Source organism: Ischnura elegans, chromosome 11, assembly GCF_921293095.1.
Source record: "Ischnura elegans chromosome 11, ioIscEleg1.1, whole genome shotgun sequence".
Taxonomy (NCBI): Eukaryota; Metazoa; Arthropoda; class Insecta; order Odonata; family Coenagrionidae; genus Ischnura; species Ischnura elegans.
The window spans coordinates 81,509,201-81,530,579 of NC_060256.1; the positions used below are offsets into that span (position 1 = coordinate 81,509,201).

Here is a 21,379-nt window from a genome sequence, read left to right on the forward strand (position 1 = left end):
TTGCTGGGGGAAAGTATTAAGCCGTGCAAGTGAGCGCAGTCGTTGGACGGGCCACGCTCCCCTCCCCCACCGGTGGCCTGCTGATGAGGGGGTGGAAATTTTACGTGGGAGCATTGGGGGGGGGGGGGGTGCAGAGAATACAAGGGCATCGGGGGTAAGGGGGCAGAGAGAGAGAAATAGCTGACGAATGCTTCATTTTCCAGGCCGTCAGCTGCAGAAATTCGCCCTGGCATTGACAGGCGAGAATATTAAGGCACCGGGAAAAGTGTACGAAAGGTGGGGGAGTTGTTTGAATGAAGGGGGTTGTAGGATAGCACGGGGCTTGAGGGGGGTGTAGGGTTGGTGAGGGCGACGGAACTAGGGGAGGGTTGAATGGGGTGAGTCGGCGCGTGGACCTCGCCCGTGGGATGGGGCACTGGTGCGTCCTCCCTTTTTTTTCGTCGCTGGGAACCAGAGGGAAATAATAGGTCTCCAAGTCCCTCCAGGGTATACGGAGTCCATGCGCAAATGATTCACATTAGACACCTGTGATGTTGATATAACGAGCCTCATCCTTGATGCACTGCCACAAACACACACTTCACTCATGGGGGTCCACTCTCGCTGGGGACGAGCGGGAAGCGATGTGTCGCCACCACTTCCGCGCTGACACAAGAATTAGCATGCAGCCTGATCACGGAAAATGAAATTTTATGCATAGTTTCCAAACAAATCTTAGACCCTGACTTTTTCCTTCCATTTTTATCTACCAGCTCTAATAATTAATATCGATGGGCAATAGAAGTATCTGATCTAACCAAGAAAATTAAATCTTCATTATGTTCGCGGAGTTTGCAATTTTTAGCCTTAATTATTATTTCCACAAATTCAAGCTATGTAAACAATACATTTCACAGATAAATCAGAAAACTTTTAAACATACAAGTATTTATTAATGGATTTCAAAGGTAAATCAACCAATTACCCTCCTAAAAGTACCCACGGAACTATATCTGTATGATGACCTGCTTAAAACCTCGTTAACGCTATGGATATTGTCTCATTATGATTAACATGTCTATAGTTCGAGAAGAGGTTCAATAGCAATTATTCGTAAACATAAAATCTAATTTTGTGTTTGAACAAACCGCACACGAAGCGTTCCTCCATCGAGATCCAAGATCATATACCAGGCGAAGAGTAGAAAAAATAAACGCTGAGAATGAAAGACACAAACGAGTCTAAATAAGACAAGTAAAAATCAAAAGTATTTGTAATCACTGAGGGAAAAGGTAAATCAGTACGTCTCCAAAATTTGGAGTGATTTGAATGGTCCTGTCATTAGGTTGTCTTTATTCCTCCCTTCCTCATTTCCAAACCATGCCGCACAGAAAATTCAGCGGGAGATGTAATTTTCCAGGCTTGTTTGTTTTCGTTTTCATCTGAGACACCGGATGATACAATGAGCGGATTAAACAAATACGCGTCCACGTCTCCGATATCCAGTTGTCGGATGCAGATGCCCCGTGATGAGTCTGTATATATTCGGATTCGAACCCTTAAAATTAAGGTGAAAACCAGAGGGAAAAGCATTTTTCCGAAACAATTCAGTTCGGGCAAGGTCTGCGGAAAGCGAAAGGAATGTTTTTTTCCCCGATTTGATTGATAATAATGATTTTTTCATTTTTTTTGAATTTCGAAGAGAAGATGAACTTCGTTATCTGCATTTGAAGCTGAGCTCCCCATCACATTAAAGGATGGGGAAAAAAAAAAATTAAACTTCATCGGATGACGACTAAGGCGGGGTGGATACGAGGATATCGTGGACTCCTATATTTTGGACGTATTTTTGGGAATGATGATTAAAAACTGCCATTCTTATTTTTGCCAACAGACGGTTTTAGAAAAAAAATCTTCAATTGCTTTGTTTTCCCACAAATATCTCAGAGGAAGGGAGGGGCTCAAGCGAGCTAACAATCAACAGGAATATGATAAGTAGAAGGCGTCCATCAAAGCTGCCAGTGAGGCTGCTAATCGCGAGACAGCAAAATAGAGAAACGAAAATTAAAATATTTTATGCAACAGGCTGTTAATAATAAAAATGTGAAAGATAAAAAGAAAACCTAGACTTCGGACAAGGAGCAAGGCTAAATTTAATTTTGAGTTTTTGCAATGTACTTAGTTAAACCACGGCACTTCATTTGTATGGCTTTATTCTAATCATTGCACTCGTTCTCGCTGTTAAGACTCATAATCGTTTGAAATGTTACGATTATTAATACCATACGCTATCTTTATGAATACGGTAAAAATGAACCTTAAAACAACATTATTTTAGCCTCGATAAATGAAATATTTAGAATCCTTGTTGCGCTAAATAGACAAATAAAGTGTCAAATGATGACTTGCGTGAACAGTGGAAACCATGAAAGATAGTAGGCAAGGTAACCAGATGGCAATTAAACATACTACTGGGGTGAGTTCTCGTGAGAGGATAAATACGTTTCCATGGCTTCAGGAAAATAGCTACCGCAGAAGATGCGGAAAAGACTACTATAGCTAGAAAAATGTAGCGAGCATAAAAGGAAAATCAGATTTTTTCCGAGAGTTCAAACTCCTACCAGCTCCAAAATTAACCATATTATATAGCCAATTCAAAAGAGGAAATAGTATAGTAGTCCCTCGCATAACGCAAGTGAAAATGCGAGGAGAAAGTTCCTAGAAGACGTACTGCTTTGGGTGTGATGGGGTGAATAGTTCTCACCGCAAAGAGGGGGGAGGGGTAGTAACATCCTTGGACCCCCAAAGTGAGCCACCCTTAACTCATCGACCATTCTCCATGCACCCTCTCTTCCTCCAACCCCTTTCTTTTTAGCGAATATAACCCTTTGCGGACTAACCCCTTAACGACACCGCAAATACCTCTTCCACGTCTTACTTTTTAATTAACGTCCCCCATATTTTTTTCAACGGCTACTTTTTCCACCCTCCCACTCTCAAGAGAATAGGGGGAGGAGGAGGAGGCGGCGGTAAAGAGGTGGGGGTGGTTGATAGCGGTGGAAGGGGTGGAGGAGTGGAGAAAATTGAGAGAGCCCGATTCTCATCCCGAAAAGTGCTTTAACGGCCGCATGACGGAGCTGTTGCTCAACGTCGATAACGCCCTCCCCCCACTTTTACTCCCCACCCTCCCCCAACCAACCCACGCGAGCAAACCCAGAGCTCTTCCCTTCCTTTGTCCGTTTTTATTCCCAATTAAATTTTTATCGCGTTTATTTTTCATTAAAGGGAAGCCTCAGGGAGGTTTACGAACGCGAGGGAAACGTCCGAGAGCATCCCTTGAAGGAACTCGTCGGTGAGTGGCGTGGTCGAGACTCTTTTGAGGGTGAAGCACTGAAGGAGTCCATAAAATACTGCATATACTAAAGGAGGGTTACGTATATCACATGCTGGAAACACAGAATATTTAGTGCCATGGTAAAAAAAAGTTTAAAAAAATCGACTTCATAAAAGAAAATTTGATTTGTTGCTATCAATTTGGAATATATCCTCTCCATTCAAAAATTCAGCACTAATCAAAAATAAAAATGTGTGTTTGGTGGATTTTAGTCATAAAATTTTATCTGTTTCAATTATTACTCGACTCCATTCTATATGGATAATGAAATTGGTGATACATTGGTGATAGAAGGGAGGTAACATGGTATCGGGATTGCCTGCAGAGAGATGGACCGCATACTTAGCATTTGCAGGAAAACATCGTATAAATAATTCGTGTTCACTTCAAGACGAACCTATGTAAGCGGTACTAAGAATGCGTAAAATTAAAATATAAAAACGTTCACAGACAGAAACAAAACACTTTAAAAATCCCACTAAGTTTAATTAATTCCTTAAGACATTCCAGTAAAAGCATAAGGAGAGCCATTGTTATTTCGATGATTATTAACAATCGAAAGATTCACTCAAAGCTGAATTTCTTAAAGAATCAATGTGCCAATTATTACTTATTCATCCGTATATTGAACTACGATGAAACAGAAAGTAGCCTCCAATGACCGCAACGAATCAGTATAACGTTTTTGTTTTACTATTGAGGCCATCTGAAAAGCTCACCTCACCTATTCTATTGTAATACGATATCGATCACCATAACACATCATTTATAGCCAAATTAGCGATGATTCAATTTTTTTATTCGATTCAAGAAGTTTCGATTGATCGAATACCGTCTAAACTCTGTATTCAAGGTCCTCAACCTTCGATTCGCCCTCCCCACCCCTTCTATACCCCTTCCCGCCCCATCCAGTCTTTATCTCCACATCTCATCCCCCCCTCCAGTCCATCACCCCAGAGACCGCCTCCCCCTTCACATGACAAAGCCCACTCTTTCCCTCGCCAAAACTCTTCCTTCCCACGCCAACCCTTTACCCATCACCCTTTGCGGTAAATGGAAGGAACACTCCTTCCCCCCCCCCCCCCCCGAACCATCCACATACTCCACACAGCAACAACACTGCCTTCTAGGTCCGCCATTAAAAAAATACCATTCCCTTCCTCCTATAACCACCCACTCCTGCTCTTCACCCTTCCCCAGGAAGGCAGGAGTGGGGGAGTATAAGAGAAGAACCCACCCCTTAGAACAGTACAGAACCCTGACGAATTTTTTGTGGAACAAAAAATAAAGATGGCCTCTTTGTTACACCACTCACATAACAATAGTAGCCACGCGCGTAAAGACGTTCCACAACGCATATCCTCACTCGAGTAACTTGTGGTTCCTTATTCGACTACATTGCGACGGCTTGCGCTGTCGTCACAGACTAAGGAATGAATTAGGGCTTCTACTAAGGTTTTGATGGCGGAAGAATAAAGAAACGATCAATGTATAAATTCATTTATGTTGTCCTCAAAAATCTTAATCTAATTCAGAAAAATTCTCCCTGGATTTGATTCAACTGACGTTCAACTATTTACTACTCTATGCTCTGATTTTCTCTCGAGCGGTAAGATTGCACTAAGGACGTAAAGTGACTTAGAGTGAGAATAAATACGTTGATTACGTACGTAGTTACCACAATCCTGTGAACCAGGTAATACTAATTTCAAAAAACTACAGGAATACCTTTCACAGTCACCATTTAAAAAAATACGACTCTTTTTCCCAAACCCTACAACCCAAAATCTTCAGTGGGCATGAGTGTGGGATCCTGCCCCTTCCAAAGATGCAAAACCCTGAAGGGTTTTGTGGAACAGAAAAAGGGTAAGTCTGTATGGTGCGGTGGTTAAAACGCCAGGGGAATGAGATGCTGCGGAGAGGAGGAGTGTGGTCTTCATGGGCTATGGTCTTCGCTCCAGGGGGGATGGGGAGGGCGTTCTGAAAAGGGGTGGGCATAGGAACGGGGCTCTGCGCCAAGGTAACAATTACGAAGCGGCGCGCGGACTATTTTGTGTCGAAGGGCGTGTACACACGTTTTCTCCAAAGGCCCCCTTTTAGGCTTTTAGAGGTCTACGCACGGCGGTTAAAGGATGGGAAAAGCACGGTAAGTCACGAGCAAGCGAGAAGCGAGTTTGATGGTTCGATGGATTCTTGGGCGATACATCGAAACCAGTTCTTTCACCACCAACAAAACAATATGGCCGCTTTCCATCTCGATGGATAATGATATCGTTTAGTTTATTCATGATTTTGAAAGGCGTAAGTTTTCTAAAGTTGTAGGCTAGAAGTTTTCATTGTTTTCCAATTGGATACACCAAAATCATAATGATTTTCCGCTCCGAACGATTCTAAGGTGGACTTAAATGCTAATTATTTTAATTTATTACTTTATTTCGTCACTTCAAAGGTGCCATTTGCTCATTAACACCGATTTCCTACGGTAACTTCTTTTCTGGTCAATGAATGTATAATATCCACGCGAAATATTGTAATAAATAACTCAAATCCAATTTTATTAAACACATAAAAAATTACCCACCATCGCGTTTAAATGGCGAAAAAAATGTTCCATTCTGATTTTCATTTCGCATCATATACAGCCCTTGATCCAAAAAATAGCCATCAAAAACTACTAACGCCAAAAGTTACGTTATATCTTCTCAGAAAGAAATGAAAAATGAACCTCGAGACAAAGACAAAACCGGAGCGGAAAAAAAGAGCGCTGAAGGCCGATGTAAGATGACTAAACAAGTTCCCTAAACCGAAAAATACTACCTACTCGATAAAGGAAAAAAAATTGAAAAAAAAAATAAAAACGGTTCGAGCTTAATCTTCCTCGTTTTGAGCCTCGTAGATGCGGAAGACAAATGAAATGAGGAACGCGTTAGGGCCACGGGAGGCGGGAAGAGGACGCTTGTGCTGTGACGGGGTAGTGCTTTACCTGCCTTCGAGGGGAGTGGTAAAATACCGGAGACGCCGTGGTAATCAGTCAGAGAAATATAGTAATTAGACGTTCGACGGAGCTTCAGTGTTTGTGCGACCGGCCGCTCGCGCGCGCGCGCTGCAGTGTTGTGGGCGTCTGCCGGGAGATGGCGCAAACGCGAGAAGAAGATTAATCGCGGAAGGATGTGGCCGCTTGGCGAGATGAAGAATTGTTTCCATTTTTTCAACTCGCACGGGATAAGTGACAAAAAACTCGCCACTTCTTTTTTCAAAGCGAATCCTTCTAGCCCGGGGTCTGGCATCATGTACCGTTTTTCGTGTGTTATCGAAGCCAGGCCGAGTGTTTTTTTAAGCCGATAGAGGTCTCATTGTCAGTACGATGGAAAGCCTTAATGAGACCTCCATCGACTGAGCGAGTACATAGGAATGCCTCAGTTTCAGATAGGGGCCGCTCTAACGGAATGTTTAAGTAACGCCTTCTGAAAACGGTGACTACTTAAAAATACGCAGCAAATAGTTTACATACGTAAATTACTCTACGTATTACCACTGACATCAGTATTATCACCTATTATATGTCCTATTGGAGGAGCCTGCGAAGTAGAGAGCTAAAAAAATCAGCGAAGTAGCCAAAAGGAAGATGACTCACTAATAATAATACTTACAAAATAGGAGCGGTCCTTTCAAACATAGGAAGCATCCATTTATTCGCAAAATAAGATTCCTACTTAAAAGAAGGTAATAAAGATTCACACAATACAAATAACCATCCACTTATTCGTCCAAACGATGCTTCAAACCAGACTTTTAAACAGCCATAAGGCACACTGAAGGCAAAGATGCCGGGATCGATAAAAATAGGGTCCTTTTTCGAGGAGGAATACGCGATCAGACGATAGCATAGTACCTCAGCGGCTTTCTCGACGGCTCTCGTAATGATCCCGCGGCACATCACTAAAACTCTTTCCCGGGTGAGCGATGCTGGGTAATTTTTTTCCCTCCTCGAGCAAGAAGAGGACGCTGGGGAGATAATGCTGTAAAGGATCCCGACCTACGAGAGGGAGAGAGAGAGAGAAGGTAATATGGCCGTAGAAGGAAACGCGGGAGGGTCTATGAAAAGTGGAGTGGGGGAGCGAATACGGCGGTTGGGGAAAAAAGGGGGAGGGGGATGTGGGAAGTTTGTACGGGGAAGAGGTGGGGGTAGAAGGGGAGGGGGTTGAAGATCGTGCGGGAAGGGGACGAGAGAGGGAGCCAATTAGGGAAGGAGGTGCGTGGGAGGTGATGGATGGACCAATCACCGGGGAGAGATGTGCAGAAGGGGAGGGGGGGAGTAGCACAGGAAAAAAAAGCAAGGGTGAGGCGAGCAGGAGGTACGAGTACAGTAACGTTGGGGTTGGGGTAGAAGGAGGGAAGGAAGTAAGTCTGAGAGAGCGATAGTAGGGGACGTGAGAAGATGTGGCATGGAAGGTATAAAAGAGAGCCACATACCGAGAGTAATGAGAGAAATATGTGTGTATTCGCAATGGACATCCTCTCACGGAGACTCGACAATATAACCACGCCAGGATCATTCGATTAATTGACAGCATAGTTGATTTTTCGACAAATCGACAGAATACTCGATTGTTTGATTAATCAACAGAATGCTCGATTTTTCTATAAATCGACAGAATACTCGATTTTTTGATTAATCGACAGAATGCTCGATTGTTCGATTATTCGATCGCACACACTATGGCTCGATGAATCGACTGCATTTCCCATGTTTCGTTTACATTAATCTATCGACTCCAAACGGGCAAAATCACTAAGCACATACTTTCACCATAGTACGTCAATTATTTCAATTATTTAATTTTATTTCCACAAAAATATTACTAAAGGTGTAGTTGCATAAATTCTTTGCCGGGCGCAAAAATGAAGAAACTCGCCCTCAGAAATTGGCCATTAATTGGTACATTTTGGTGTTAAATATCAATTTGAACCGAGAAAATCGATGATTTTATCCTCATGTATTTCTTCATAGTTTGTGTCTTAGCCCTCTTGCACCTGCACGGTCACCATGGAAATTTTGACGAATTCGTCGTGAAAATGTATCTGAGAGAAAATGCTTTCTGCAGCGATATGCAATGGAGTAGAGCTCAAGAATGCTACCTCTATACTTCATTGAATACTATATCTCAATAATATATAGTGAATCCTGCGCTGAATGGTGAGGTTTTGAGCTCAAGTCCCGGTAAAACAACAATTTTAGCCGCTAATTTGTAGCCCATTCCACCTCCCGCCTCACCGTCAACTTTAAGTACCATGAGTTTTAAACCGTTATTTTCACTTTGATAAACTTAACAACGATTAGATAACGGATGTGTATTGATTGAATAGCACATAAATTGTTCATTCTACGCATGTATTGCCTGTAAAAAGTCAAAATAAATATCGTTGCGGAATATACTGGAATATGGGCCAAATTTAAGTATTTAAATTCCACCGAAAATAAATGAGGAAATAAATGATGACACAACATCAATAGTAAGCCACTGCTGTGCGAATATCTCTCGCGCAGCGTAGCATTTTGTGTTGTGCGACCTAAGGGTTGCGAAAGGTAGACGGATGGAAGAGTAAAGAAGAGGATGAGGATAAGAAGAAGGCATAGGGAATGCCCCCCCACCCAAACTCCATGCCGTCGGAGGAACCTGCTATCTTCTTTCGTGGGAAAGGGACAACCCGCCAATTTGGTGGGCGTCTTTTAAAGAGGTGGAGGAAAGGTGGGAGTGGGTGGGGGGAGGGAAGGGTGAAAATGACAGAGGCATTAGATGGATGCCAAAAACAATGGAAGGACGGCGGAGCGAGGGGTGAGAAACGTGAGGGAAAGAGGAGAGAGGGATAAAATGAATGGAAATGGAATAAGGAAGTACATGAAAAAGGCACCACAACGCATTGTAAAAGATACTATTGGAGCGATGGCGTAAAAATTTGGGACGAAAAGCAACACAAACAAAAAAAAAGGATTTTTAACCGACCTTTCGCTGCTGAAACGTTTACCGAGAAAAATTAATTTACCTTTTATCCAAACCTAGGTGAAAATATTGAATTCCATATCCAGTTCAATGAAAATCAAAATCTGATTCCAATCTCACTTCGAGTAATATTCAAGCAAATTATTACCTTTGATTCGCATTTAAAAATTAAATTATATGGAAATGGATTCTCGCAAGTGGCAAACATTAATACATTAAGGCTGATGACCAAAGCATCCGCCATCTTCCTATAAAATAGAATTGGAATCAGCCAGAGGGTAATTACTGACTCCTTTCCAAACATGGGCATGAAAAACGAATATGCTGCGGAGGCTTCAGTCGAGTCAAAACAACAATTCACAACCACCAGCGTTAATGAACATTGCATCAAGTTTTGTCCTCGTTTACCCGCACGTTCTCCCGCTGACCGGCTCAATCGCACTAACAGCATAGAACGTAATTGCTCAGAATCATGCGTGGGTGAGGATTCGGCGACACGTAAACAAAGTTAGCTTCGAAAGGACCCCTCTCAGTTCCACAAAAGCATTAATTACGCGCGCGCGCTGATCAGAACGCATCTTGCTTTGATACCTCATTGTTGGCCGTTTCCGCTTATTTTTTTCCGCGTGCTGCAGTCGTGGTAAGGGGGATCGGCGCGACAGGAGCATGCATAAAAAAATAATCGCCATTAAATTCCACGAAGGGAAATCGAATATCTCTCTCTCTCTTGCCAGGCAACAGACGACAACACTGCCTTCCACTCGCGCGGGCCCGGAGTAATACGAAATCGCGCTCCATTACCGAGGATCAATTCCCTTTGAAACATTTTATCCACTAATTAGGCATCACCAGTCACGACATTCCACTCGTCTGCCCTTCCTTTCCCCCGTAAAAGCGAGCTCTCCCTCCCCACCATCAACCTCTGAATTTATCTATCTTTTGCCTCACTCATTCGCTTGGCGGGTGCCCATTCCATGTTCTTCCGTTTCTCATTGAGCACTGATCAATAAGAGAACACCACCACAGAGCTTTCAAACCGTGTTATTACGGTAGAAATTGTACCTGAACATTCAGTAATGTCGTTAGTTAATTTAAATGCAAGCTCATGAGATGAACCAAGAGGAATATTTAGGCGACCCCTACAATTTCATTGAATTTAACTAAATATATAAACTTAATCAGGCACGTAAGGTTCTGAGTTCGAGCCCCAGTCAATCCACAATTGAAGCCGCTAATGTGTAGTCCATTCCACCGACACTTAAAGTAGTTTCTCACAGATTAATTGTCTTTAGGAGTTCACCACCACGGATCTTTAAAATTGTGCTATGAAGGCAGAAATTGCAGCAGACTATTTAGTCGTGTCGCTTAAATGCAAACTCGTGTGATGTACAAAGCGAAAATTTATTATTCATTTGGGGCTTTCTCTAAAATTTGATTGAATTCAACTAATTATGTATACTGAATCTGGCTCGGAATCGTAAGGTTCTGAGTTCGAGTCCCGGTAAAGACTCCAGTATAGCCGTAATTTTGTACCCCATTCCATCTTTCACCTCACCGTCACCTTTTACTTTACGAGTCCTGATTTCTATCCTTTCTTTTCACTCTGAAAACTTGGCAACGATTAAATAACGAATCTATACGAATTTAATACCACAATCATTTATAATTCTGTCTATGCAATGAAATTTCAAAATAAACATAAATACAAAATATCACTCGAATACCTACTTATGGGCCAAATTTAAGCATTTAAGTTTCGCTGATTTAGAAAAAGAAAACTGGTACATCATCAATAGCATTTCACTCCTGTAATGCTTTTTAATTTAGATATTTTTACGATAAAAATTGCTCTGAGATGTAAGAAAGACTGCTTATCGATTCCATATTATAAAAATTCCCTTTATAGCCATCGCAAATAGTGTAATTGCATCGGTGTTAACACTGTGCTGAATGCTTTCTCTTCATTCTCTCTTCATATCCATTGGCTCCATTCCTTTCTCTTCTATTTCACACACGCTCTCCTTTTTCCCGCCCGCGCGAAACGCTTTGCATGCCGGGAGAGAGAGAGATGCGGATGCGCGGGAGCCCGGGTGGCGGAAAAACCATTAGAAGGGAATACGTGGGCTGGTTTCGAACTCTCCTTCGGAATACGCACCTTTTTATGGTCATTTCGGCTAAATGCGTTCGTTTTCGATGGGTGGGACCGGGAGAGAGAGAGGGAGGACGCGCGGAGATACTACGCGAGTCGGTGAGAAAAATGAAAAAAAATGTGTATGTGTGTGAGCGGAGGATTGTTTTTTTCTCACTCTCTCTGGAAAAGAAGAAAGGGATAGGAGGATTCACCCCGAGGGGAGGGAAGGGGGAGGAGGGAGTTGGGTCAGGTGGTGAGGTATGGAGTTGAAGAGGAGGAGGATGGAGGGGGTGGAAGCCGCTGTGGGATGGGAAGGGGTGAGGACGTGGAGTCGGTAGATATTTCAGATAATAAACCATCAAAATGGGAGGGGATGCGGCCATCACGATCCGTCCGCCATAAATATTCCTCTTTCCCTGCTTTCATGCACTCTCTTTCACTCCGAAACTTCCCATTTCTTCTCTCATTCCGCCTCTCTTTCTACACCCTCTTACACTTTTACCCTTTATTAATCCAATCATTCTTTTGACCAATTCCTCCATTCATTTTCGTGACCAATGCTTCAGACGTCGAGAATAATAAAGTGTTAAAACATGTTGTCATTTACTTACAAGCATGAAAACATTTATCCGGTTAAAGATTTACATGGGGCAGACATATACGGCGAGCATTTCAGTGGCAAGCAGATTATTAGCTACGGCATTTATTCATTTTTTTGCTCATTAAGGGCAAGTAATTTGATCAGGCAGTGTTAAATAGGTAACGATTGTATGAGAAAGTTTTGAAAAAATATTAAAAATCCTTAGATTTAGCATTTTTTTTAGATACATCCAGTATTAAAAAATGATTTTCGATTTAATAGAAACCCTCAACTGTAAGAACAAAATCTATGGTAAACATATTGAAAACATCAATTGCCACATAAATTAACCCGGTGATACCAGAATTAAACATTTTCTCCAAATTTATGGGTAGTCGTATATTTTAAAATCAATTAAATCGCAAACAAACCAGACGTTACAACGTTCAAGTAAAATCTGAGATCCTTTTTCTAGTTTTTTGATGCCACGAAAGGAGGAAAAATAGATAATTTCGTTCTCTTAATGGTAAGAGAAAAAGAGGAGTACAGATTAGTCTCATGGTACGCTGCTTTAAAAAAAAAAGAAGAGCAGCTACGGAGAGAAATTACGGGAATGTCGCGCCCTCTTCGAACTTGGAAGGGAATAATAAATGATAAAAAAGGAGGCCGGATAATCAATAATATAGGCACTGCTTCAATCCCTCGCTAATAAGAATGAACGCCGTAGCCATTCACAGCGACCGGCTATTCCCCTCTCCACTTCCCGCCATGCACTCCGTCGCTGGCCACGGTCAAACCCACACCACTCCCGCCCGATGTGCGCTCGAAACATTAACGATCTTCAATTGTCGTTACTGTCCCCCTACCAGCCGCGACCACCCACCCACACACGGACACAATACGCGAGGCAGATAGAGAGAGATGGAAAAAAGAAAAAAAATATATGAAAGAAAAACCTCCACCGCTCTTTTTTCTCAACCCAGAAAAAGGGGGAAAAATATCCTACCCGACGCAAACCAACGCCATCTGTTGTTAGCCAGACGATTGATTGGATTGCTTCAGAGGCAGGGCGACGAATGGTGCTAAAGGTGTGCGCAGGGCCGGCAATGGAGGGGGTAATGCGCCCGCGCAGTGCTACCAACCTCCCCGCCCTCCCCCATCACCGTACGCGTTGGCGCCGGCGTCGCTTGGATACGGACGCCGCGCCGGTTGTTATGGCAACGGACGCCGATGGTGGGGGGAAGAGGGTAGGGAAGGGAGCTTAAAGCAGGAAGGAACACACAGTACGAGGAGTATTGGAGCGGAAAGGAATTCAGGCAATCCCCGATTAGCGCTCTTTAATTGCGCGCTAAAAACAGCACCACCACTGTAATACTCCTTGCATCAAGACACGAAAATGACCTGTTCATTCTAGTCTTGAGAGGGGTCACGTCGATTTCTGCATGGTATATATCTTAAATCTTAAGTCCCTTTTTTGTCTCCCAATTTGACAATGATGACTTTTCCCATAGTCATCGCTAAAAGAACTGATGGACCTAAATAATAGTTCTTCACATAGTAATTTTTTCTTGGTTAACCCTTGAAGATGTTTATGAAATTCGTTATTTACGAGATGGAGAGTGTAAGTATACACGCGGTACACTTAAACTAAAGCAAATAGAACTAATTCACGAAGTTGCCAAGAGAGGTGTTCTAAAATGATAACATTCATAGTGCACGCATTAGTTCACGTAAAAGGCATTTTTGAAGCTTTCAAGGAAAAATAAATTTTTTCCTCTCACTTGCAGATGGCTTCCCCATCATCTCAGATATTCTGGTGAATTAAACGCAAATAAAAGCATCATTATTTTACCCAAAAATCCCACGAAAAATTTGAGAGCTTCTGCAGAAGAGCAAAACTAAAAGTATAATAAAAATGGATATATTAATTTTACAAATAACGTCAAAAAAGGAGATCCCCAAGGACTCGATACTAATTTAACGTTGCCACAATAATTTCTTCGGTCGAACTAATTCTTTTCCATGATCCATGACTCTATAATCTTCACCATGAAATTTGTCTCGAGTACAATTAAGTCATACCGCTAAGACATAAAACCCATAAATGCACTTGGATACCAATGCTGTACTATCCCCAAACGAGCTTAGAGATAGGGTTGTGACTGGTACAACTTGACGTCTATTTAACGTCGCCTTAAATATTTTTTGGAGAGGTCTCTCTTTCGGAGAGGGTATTTTTTCCTCAAAGCAGCGAGACCTTTTTCAGGGGTGGCCAAAATTCCGTCTTCTCTTCCATGGCGTAACCCCTTACCCTGAGAGAGGGCTTCAACCTTCCTCCCCCACCCCGTGCCAACCTCGACCAACCGTGTACCGCAGCCTCCACGCTCGGAGAGGAAGAGAAGGCATGGCGGAAAGCAGGATCCTGACATCAATACTGGCGGAGAAGGAAGAGGAGGAACAGGGTATGAAGGAACGCGGAGAAGAGATGGAAGGAAGCGGAGAGGGAAACACAGAGGGATGGTTGGAAAGGCAGGGATATACGCAACCCTAAACCCTGAAAACTTCCCCCTCCCCTTTCGGAGGCTGTGCGCCAGCGCAAAGTAACGCTGGGCCTGAACCCTGGCGATGGGGAAAGGGTACACGCTGAAGCACTGCGAGGGAGGGGGAACTCTGGTAGGAGCGGGAAATATGTGGGAGTAAACAGACAATCCGTCCGGGAAAGAAAAAGGGCTGAATCGGTGGAAAAGAGAAGCCCCGGGAAACGTGCACATACCCTCTCGGGGTTACATTTTATGTACGAGAGACATGCTAGACTTGCATGTAGATCCTTCATTTACTTTTTTAAGTGGCGAGATAAATGCGCGCTTTCCTCCAATCAACCAGACGTCGACACCGTGACGAAAAATAAAACGGTATTCCCTTAACGACGTGTATGGGCCGCGCGGTGCACAAAAATTGAATCTCTCATTAAGCTCATTCAGGTTTCCTTGGCTCGGCTTCTCTTTGCAAGCAAAATTTCGGTGAAGAATCGTGAAAAAAAGTCCAATGCTGATGTCAGCCGTTTATTCAACGAGTCGGACAGCTAGAGTCAAGGAGAAGAGCGATTTTGAAAATGATATTATCGGAAGGGGTTTGAGGAATGCCATGGAGTAGACCGCATTAGAGTGATCTTTGCCAGTATCGAGAGCATATTGAATACTTTGACACGTTCCTGGGCTTATTATCATTAAAGAGATGATGAATACTAAGCTAAAATTAATTTGAATACCGCGAAAATAAAAATTAAGCCGATTAAAGCAAAGATTTCTGAAGAGAGAGGGCATTTCTCGTCAATCTTGTGTTTAAAGGAAGAATTGGCCAAGGGTTCGTGGTTATCCATCCAATCCGCCACGCAGAGTATTTAACTTGCGCGTGGAGACTTATATCCTTTCCCAGAAAATGCGGTCTATGTATTTATTTGGGCTTCCCAATAGGTTGTAATCGCTATATCTGGCAACATATCGACGGAACAAAGAGCCCTCTGATGTCCTGATGAGCCAAGCCGACTTGAGGAAGAAAAATGAGAAAAAATGTTCCCATCAAAACATCAGCAGATAGTGAAGTTATGACCCAGTAATGAGCCCGAACACAATGACAAAATTTTATTGTGCCTGTCATAAATGAGGTTTTATCGGCGTGTCCCTATATATATATAAAGGACTTTAATAAACGCTAGTCCCAACTCCGTCAGAGCACTTCATTTTTTCTTTAGATGTGAACGGCTGGTGTCCTAACACCCCCTGCCACACGCCTTTTAGGCAGCTTGCGGGGTATTATGTAGATGTAGATGTAGATATGAATATCGAATCAAATCCTGCATAAGCGTTTTTATAAATAGCTGCAGAAAACTTGCTCGTCCGCCTGCAGAAATAAACGTGATTACGAAGACGTGCATCAATCCACGCGTGGCACACGGTACGCCATTCATCCCCCATTGCTCACGAAAGCGGCAATTGCGGTAGGGGTCGCCGTGAGGGGGGCGGGAGGCGTGACCTCGGCGTGATCACGCGTGATCGCAGCACGAGTGGGCCGCTTAATGGCACGTCACGTCCCGGCATGGCATCGGGACCGATCTGATGATCCGCGATAAAATCACGGGCGGTGAAGAACATTGGCGGAATTCATTCAGGGGGACGGTTGTTGCAAAACGAAAGGCTTTACCGTTTGGGAAAAATCTTTTCATGTCCCGCGAAAGAAGAAATAAAAAAAGCACATAATGCCGAGGCACGAACGGGGGAATGTCACGGTGCCTTCTCCTTTTGCATGCGCATTACAACATCAACAGCAAATTTCGTGTCGCGGTACCGCGCTTTGTTCCCGACGAAGCGTGCATTAGAAGCATACAATCGCATAGAAAATCTCTCCAGCATATCCCAAATTTGAAATTCATTCTCGTAATTACGCTATGGCCTTCGAAAAGATTTTTTTCTCATAATTTTTTTTCCGTTACAACGATTTTACACTCAACTGGGTGAATACAACTAAAAAAAAATTCGTAGAAGAGGGTCATTTCTTACATTTTCAATTTTCCTAAATCTTATTACGCCTTTGAAAATGGAAAAGTCTATTCTTATTGACGATACTTATCGCATTCGATTGTCTATTGGCAGAAACTTAACAGCCAGAATTCGTACTTAATGGTTTTTCGGTACAGGCGTCTATAAAATTCTCAAGAAAAGCATGTTAAGGTAATAACTTTGTAGACATACAATTTTAAATATGCCAAAGATGTACTGAGGGACACACGAGTCAATGCGAAATAATGGAGATAGAATGTTCTTGATTTATGTAGTGCCACGGAGGAAATGGATTCATGAAACGCATTCAACGCAAAGACATGCAGGTACAACATACATATATTTACTAAATAGGGAGTACACTCAGAGTAAGCATAAAAAAGTAATCAGTTGGCTGCACATTTGCAAGAAGTTGAGGCAAAATTTAACATTCAATTACTAATGAATATATCCAATATTTTTATAAAAAAAGGAAGAATCTAAGTCGAATGCCTGATAAAGTTGAAGTTGAAGTCTGATACCCTTTGAGTTAATAAGCTTATGGAACGTTTTTTAAAACCCATCGTAATAAGTCTTGTCATGACAATGCGTCTCTACTGATGGAATCAGGCAAAGAGGCGACTTTAATATGCGCGCTATTATTGACCACGTTATCCTGCTATAAAATGTTTCCGTATCATTTAGAGAAAATGTGCATAGAAGAAGCACAAGGAGGATTTTGGAAGAACGTAAATACGAGAAAATTGCAGAACTGAATGGAATTTTAGCAATCATGAAAACTGAAACTACTAGAAACTAAGTAAATTGCTTAGAGGTAGGGATAGGTGAAATTCTTCCGGGAATTTCATTCTCGTATTCTTTTTTCTGTGCTTACTCTGATGAATGCATTGAAATTTAGGGGGGTGTATTGACTCACCAGGGCTTCCTAGGAAGACGGACGAGTAGAGGACTCCTCTTCGGGCTTCCGCCCCGGGCGTCCGCGCGTCCCCCGACGACCATTCTCGCCTCGTCGGGCACCACTTACCTGTCAAGGAAGAAAGTGAAAACATCAGTAAATGCTTATAAATGCTGAAATTAGTTGTCATGTTTAATAAGAGTGTAAAAAATACAAAACTATGCATTTTTTTAAAAGTAACCTTACTCACACTAACAATAAGCATAACTTATGAGAAATACGCAGTAATTTCATTTCTCTTCCCTCTCGTAATTTTGACCACATTATGTACGTGAATTTGAATTAAATTGTTCGAGTATCACTTAAATATTTCTCCAAAGCACTGACTCTAACCGAAGGTGATGGTATAGCCTTACTGACTTTCATACTTATATCTCTAAGTAAAATATTATGACAGGGTTAGTCACCTTTCTCAAAGAAATATTAAGAATATACTCATAATTATTAAACACGTTCATCTATTGATATAAAATTTTCTATATCATTCATAGAACATGTACCTAGAGGTATCAAAGGGAGAAGTTAGCAAGAACTTAAAAACTGAGAAAATTGCAGAGCTAAATGAAACTTATTCAATAATGAAAAATGACAGTACTAGAAACTAACCCACTTAAGAACCTAGAAGTGACCGACTAAGGGAACCCAAATGAGGGTGAACGTTCATGTTTCTTTTAATTGTAATACCTCAAAATAAAAAAAAACTATAAAATTTTAACTTTTACTAAACATAAAGCGTGACACGAAGAAAGAATGAAAACGTCAAAAGAGGACAAGTGGAGACGCATATGACCCTCTTTGCTTGCCAAGGACTCCTCCCTCTTGCGGAAAGTAACGGAGTGTAAAGCAATGTGCAGAAAAGCACTTGAGTGGCAGTTGGCAGACGTTGACGCCAGTGCAGGTAGATGACAGAGTAAGAGGAACTCATCGCAATGCTGGGTCAAGGGTTCCTTATATTTCACCCGAAACACCATTAAATGAGGTAAAAATCATAACCACTGGCCTGAGTACAGCATCGTCAACCTTTTATACCTTCGTGGTCAAAACCCTTAAAATTAGATATCGAAACGAGGGATCTGATAGACTTAAGTCGGTTTTTAGTTAAGCTATCAGGAAAAGTTTGGCAAATGACAGTATAAAGTCTATTCAACCTGGAGAAATCTAGTAATGTATTAAATTCAAGTCCAACGCACGATTAGCGGCGAAAAAAGTGTTTTACTAAAAACGAGAAAAAATTCGCCTGGAACGAGGAACAAATAACGGACGTCAGGGCTGATTCGCAAGCTACTGTAATATCCTGATCACTTATTTGCGATGGCTAAACCAAAGGTTTACGGTTTGATTTCCAGTTCATGGGAATATTTCTCAAGGAAATTAATTTGGAAACATATGAATGCCTTGCTGGAGAACATGACCTCAGTTAATTTTTTATTTATTTATACATGCTTCCAGTCGTGACGCTAATTTTTCGCGATATTTTCAACTAATTTTTTCACGGATTATTCACATTAACGGCTATGATTGAGAGAAAATACGGCTTCACTTCAGCTGGGAGAGGAGTTGGTATGAGGTAGGGTTGGTGTTCCTTCAGCATTGGGCCATAATTGGACGCTTTCGCACGAGGGCCACTTGGGATCTCTACGTCGGCGCAAGGGATGCTGGGATATGATGAGGGGAAGTCCCATGTGTTTTGGGGGAAGACACACTACACCTCGCCACGACAACGGTAGTGTCACGTGGAGGGCCCTTCACACAACTCAGCCAAACCAAACCTGACACTTTATGTCCCAATTCTCCTTCACCTCCGAATATCCACCCTTGTTACGTGCGCAAGGGGGGGACGTCACCCGCGTCCCTCCTCCCAAACTTTAAACGCCACTGGAGTAGTCTAATTCGACGCCGATATCCACCGCATGAATGGCCAGATCTCCCAGCTGGAAGGGTCAATGCGGCTAAACCGCCCGAGTAATTTTATGCACGGCCGGACTGCATTAACGTCCGGACGGAGAAAAGTGCATGCGAAGTCCCTCGCTACACCTCAAAACACGTCGCTACCTGTTACGAAGCAGGTTTTCTTCCCGATCGATCCCGGGTTTTTTAAGGGGCAAATTGATACATAAAACGATATACGTATTGATACGTATATCCTGTCTCCTGTTACCGGTTGACATTTGCAATAAAGTCGATCGTGCTCTCGAAGGATGAAGAAAGTGTTGAAAATCATGGTGAGATTTATTCAGCGATAAACTCAAGTATAATTCAGGACTTTTTTCACGGAAAATCACAGAAGAATGAATAATTTGTTGTTTCCGAACCCACATTAGTAATTACCTTCCCTATTTCTACAGTACGGGTCATTATGCCCCATTAAAATAGGGTGACTAAAATTTAACTCTCCTTACATCCACCTCGTATGAGATATTGTAATATAAATTGGAATGAAAATACTCAGGCTCCAATATCGGCTCAGCCTGGCATAAGAGAGAAATTATAGATTTGACCGCCTGATTCGGGCATAGAAAACTCACGTAAATCAATAAAGGATACTTCTGGCATGACCTAGCCTCCATAGTTGTATATTTCAATCAAGAGACCGAATTCATTTTTATTGTTGCCTTCTGCAAACAGTGATCGAAATGAGGAAATATTTTCTCCTCAAAATCAAGCAAAATATTTTGAATACGCATTAAAAGAGGCAAATTCTGACGAAGCTTTACCAGATGCGGTTATTACATGGAAGAAGCTACGAGTAAAACTTTCGTACTTTCTTTATTTAAGTCGCAAACGGGTGATTCTAGGACAACGCATGCGAGGAGGCTGGTTTGAAAACTGATTTGGCTGGAGAGGGTTTATCTTCAAATGGAAATTCGCAAAAATCTGCCCTTTTAAACTAGCAATTAGTCTTGGGTCGCGGAGGGCATAAGCCTCGGCTCTGCGGGGCCGAATAAAAAGATGCAACGGCGATACTCCAAACAAACTCACGTCATGTCACTCTGAGCGGGCCAGGCGCTGACATCGCAGTGACTGCTCCTCGAGGACGTCACCCCGCGAGCGGTTACACACACACCCGCCCGTCTGCTCCCATCACTCAACTTAAATCTCGAGAGGCAGAAGTGGAGGCATGGCAAGTTCACGATCGCTCTCCCGCAAGGAATCACATGCACCCACAAGGATAGCACTTTTATATCCGACCACGAAAACGTATTGGGAACTCGTACACGAGTTCTTTTTGAATCTAGCCGAATACCACTTGATTCAACCGCACAAAATATAACAAAAAATATATTATCGATACAATATCTCTTGCGTAAATATATCAATATATATCTAAATGTAGATCAATCTATTTTTATATCAATTAGTAAAAATATTTGTAAAATCTGCGCAGGAACTGTGATTAGAATTCTGAATCTCTTTGATTCCTCCTTAATAACTAAGCAAGACATAATTGAAGAAAAATTAAGATAGTTACAAAGTACAGAATTTTTTCTTTCAGAAGAAATTCTGTAGATAAAGGGATAGCATCAAGCGTGAGCACAAGAAATCGACTTGATGAAAAATTAAATTAATATCTTACCGTAAGTCATTCAAAATATTTTCAAGCAACTGTTTGTAAGCGAAATCGCAACTCCAAGTTCTTTTCATGAAATAGTAACTCTATACAGAACATTTGTAGAGGTCGGATATACATACATAGATCGATCTAATTTGAGGACAAGCGTCGTAAAAAATCCATATCAGCGAGACATTCAGCAAAACTTCCAGTTACTTTATCTGATCAGAAA

The 21,379-nt window shown here is 42.1% G+C and overlaps 1 protein-coding gene across 3 annotated transcripts in view; it reads right to left on the reverse strand.

Moving 5' to 3' along the window:
* The window catches only part of LOC124168540 (homeobox protein homothorax), an 822,993-nt gene that overhangs the window by 241,772 nt on the left and 559,842 nt on the right, over positions 1-21,379 (reverse strand). For all 3 annotated transcript variants that reach the window (XM_046546881.1, XM_046546882.1, XM_046546880.1), the window contains exon 8: positions 17,559-17,666. In XM_046546881.1, coding sequence (XP_046402837.1) covers positions 17,559-17,666 — 108 coding nt within the window. The remainder of the gene's footprint in view (positions 1-17,558; positions 17,667-21,379) is intronic.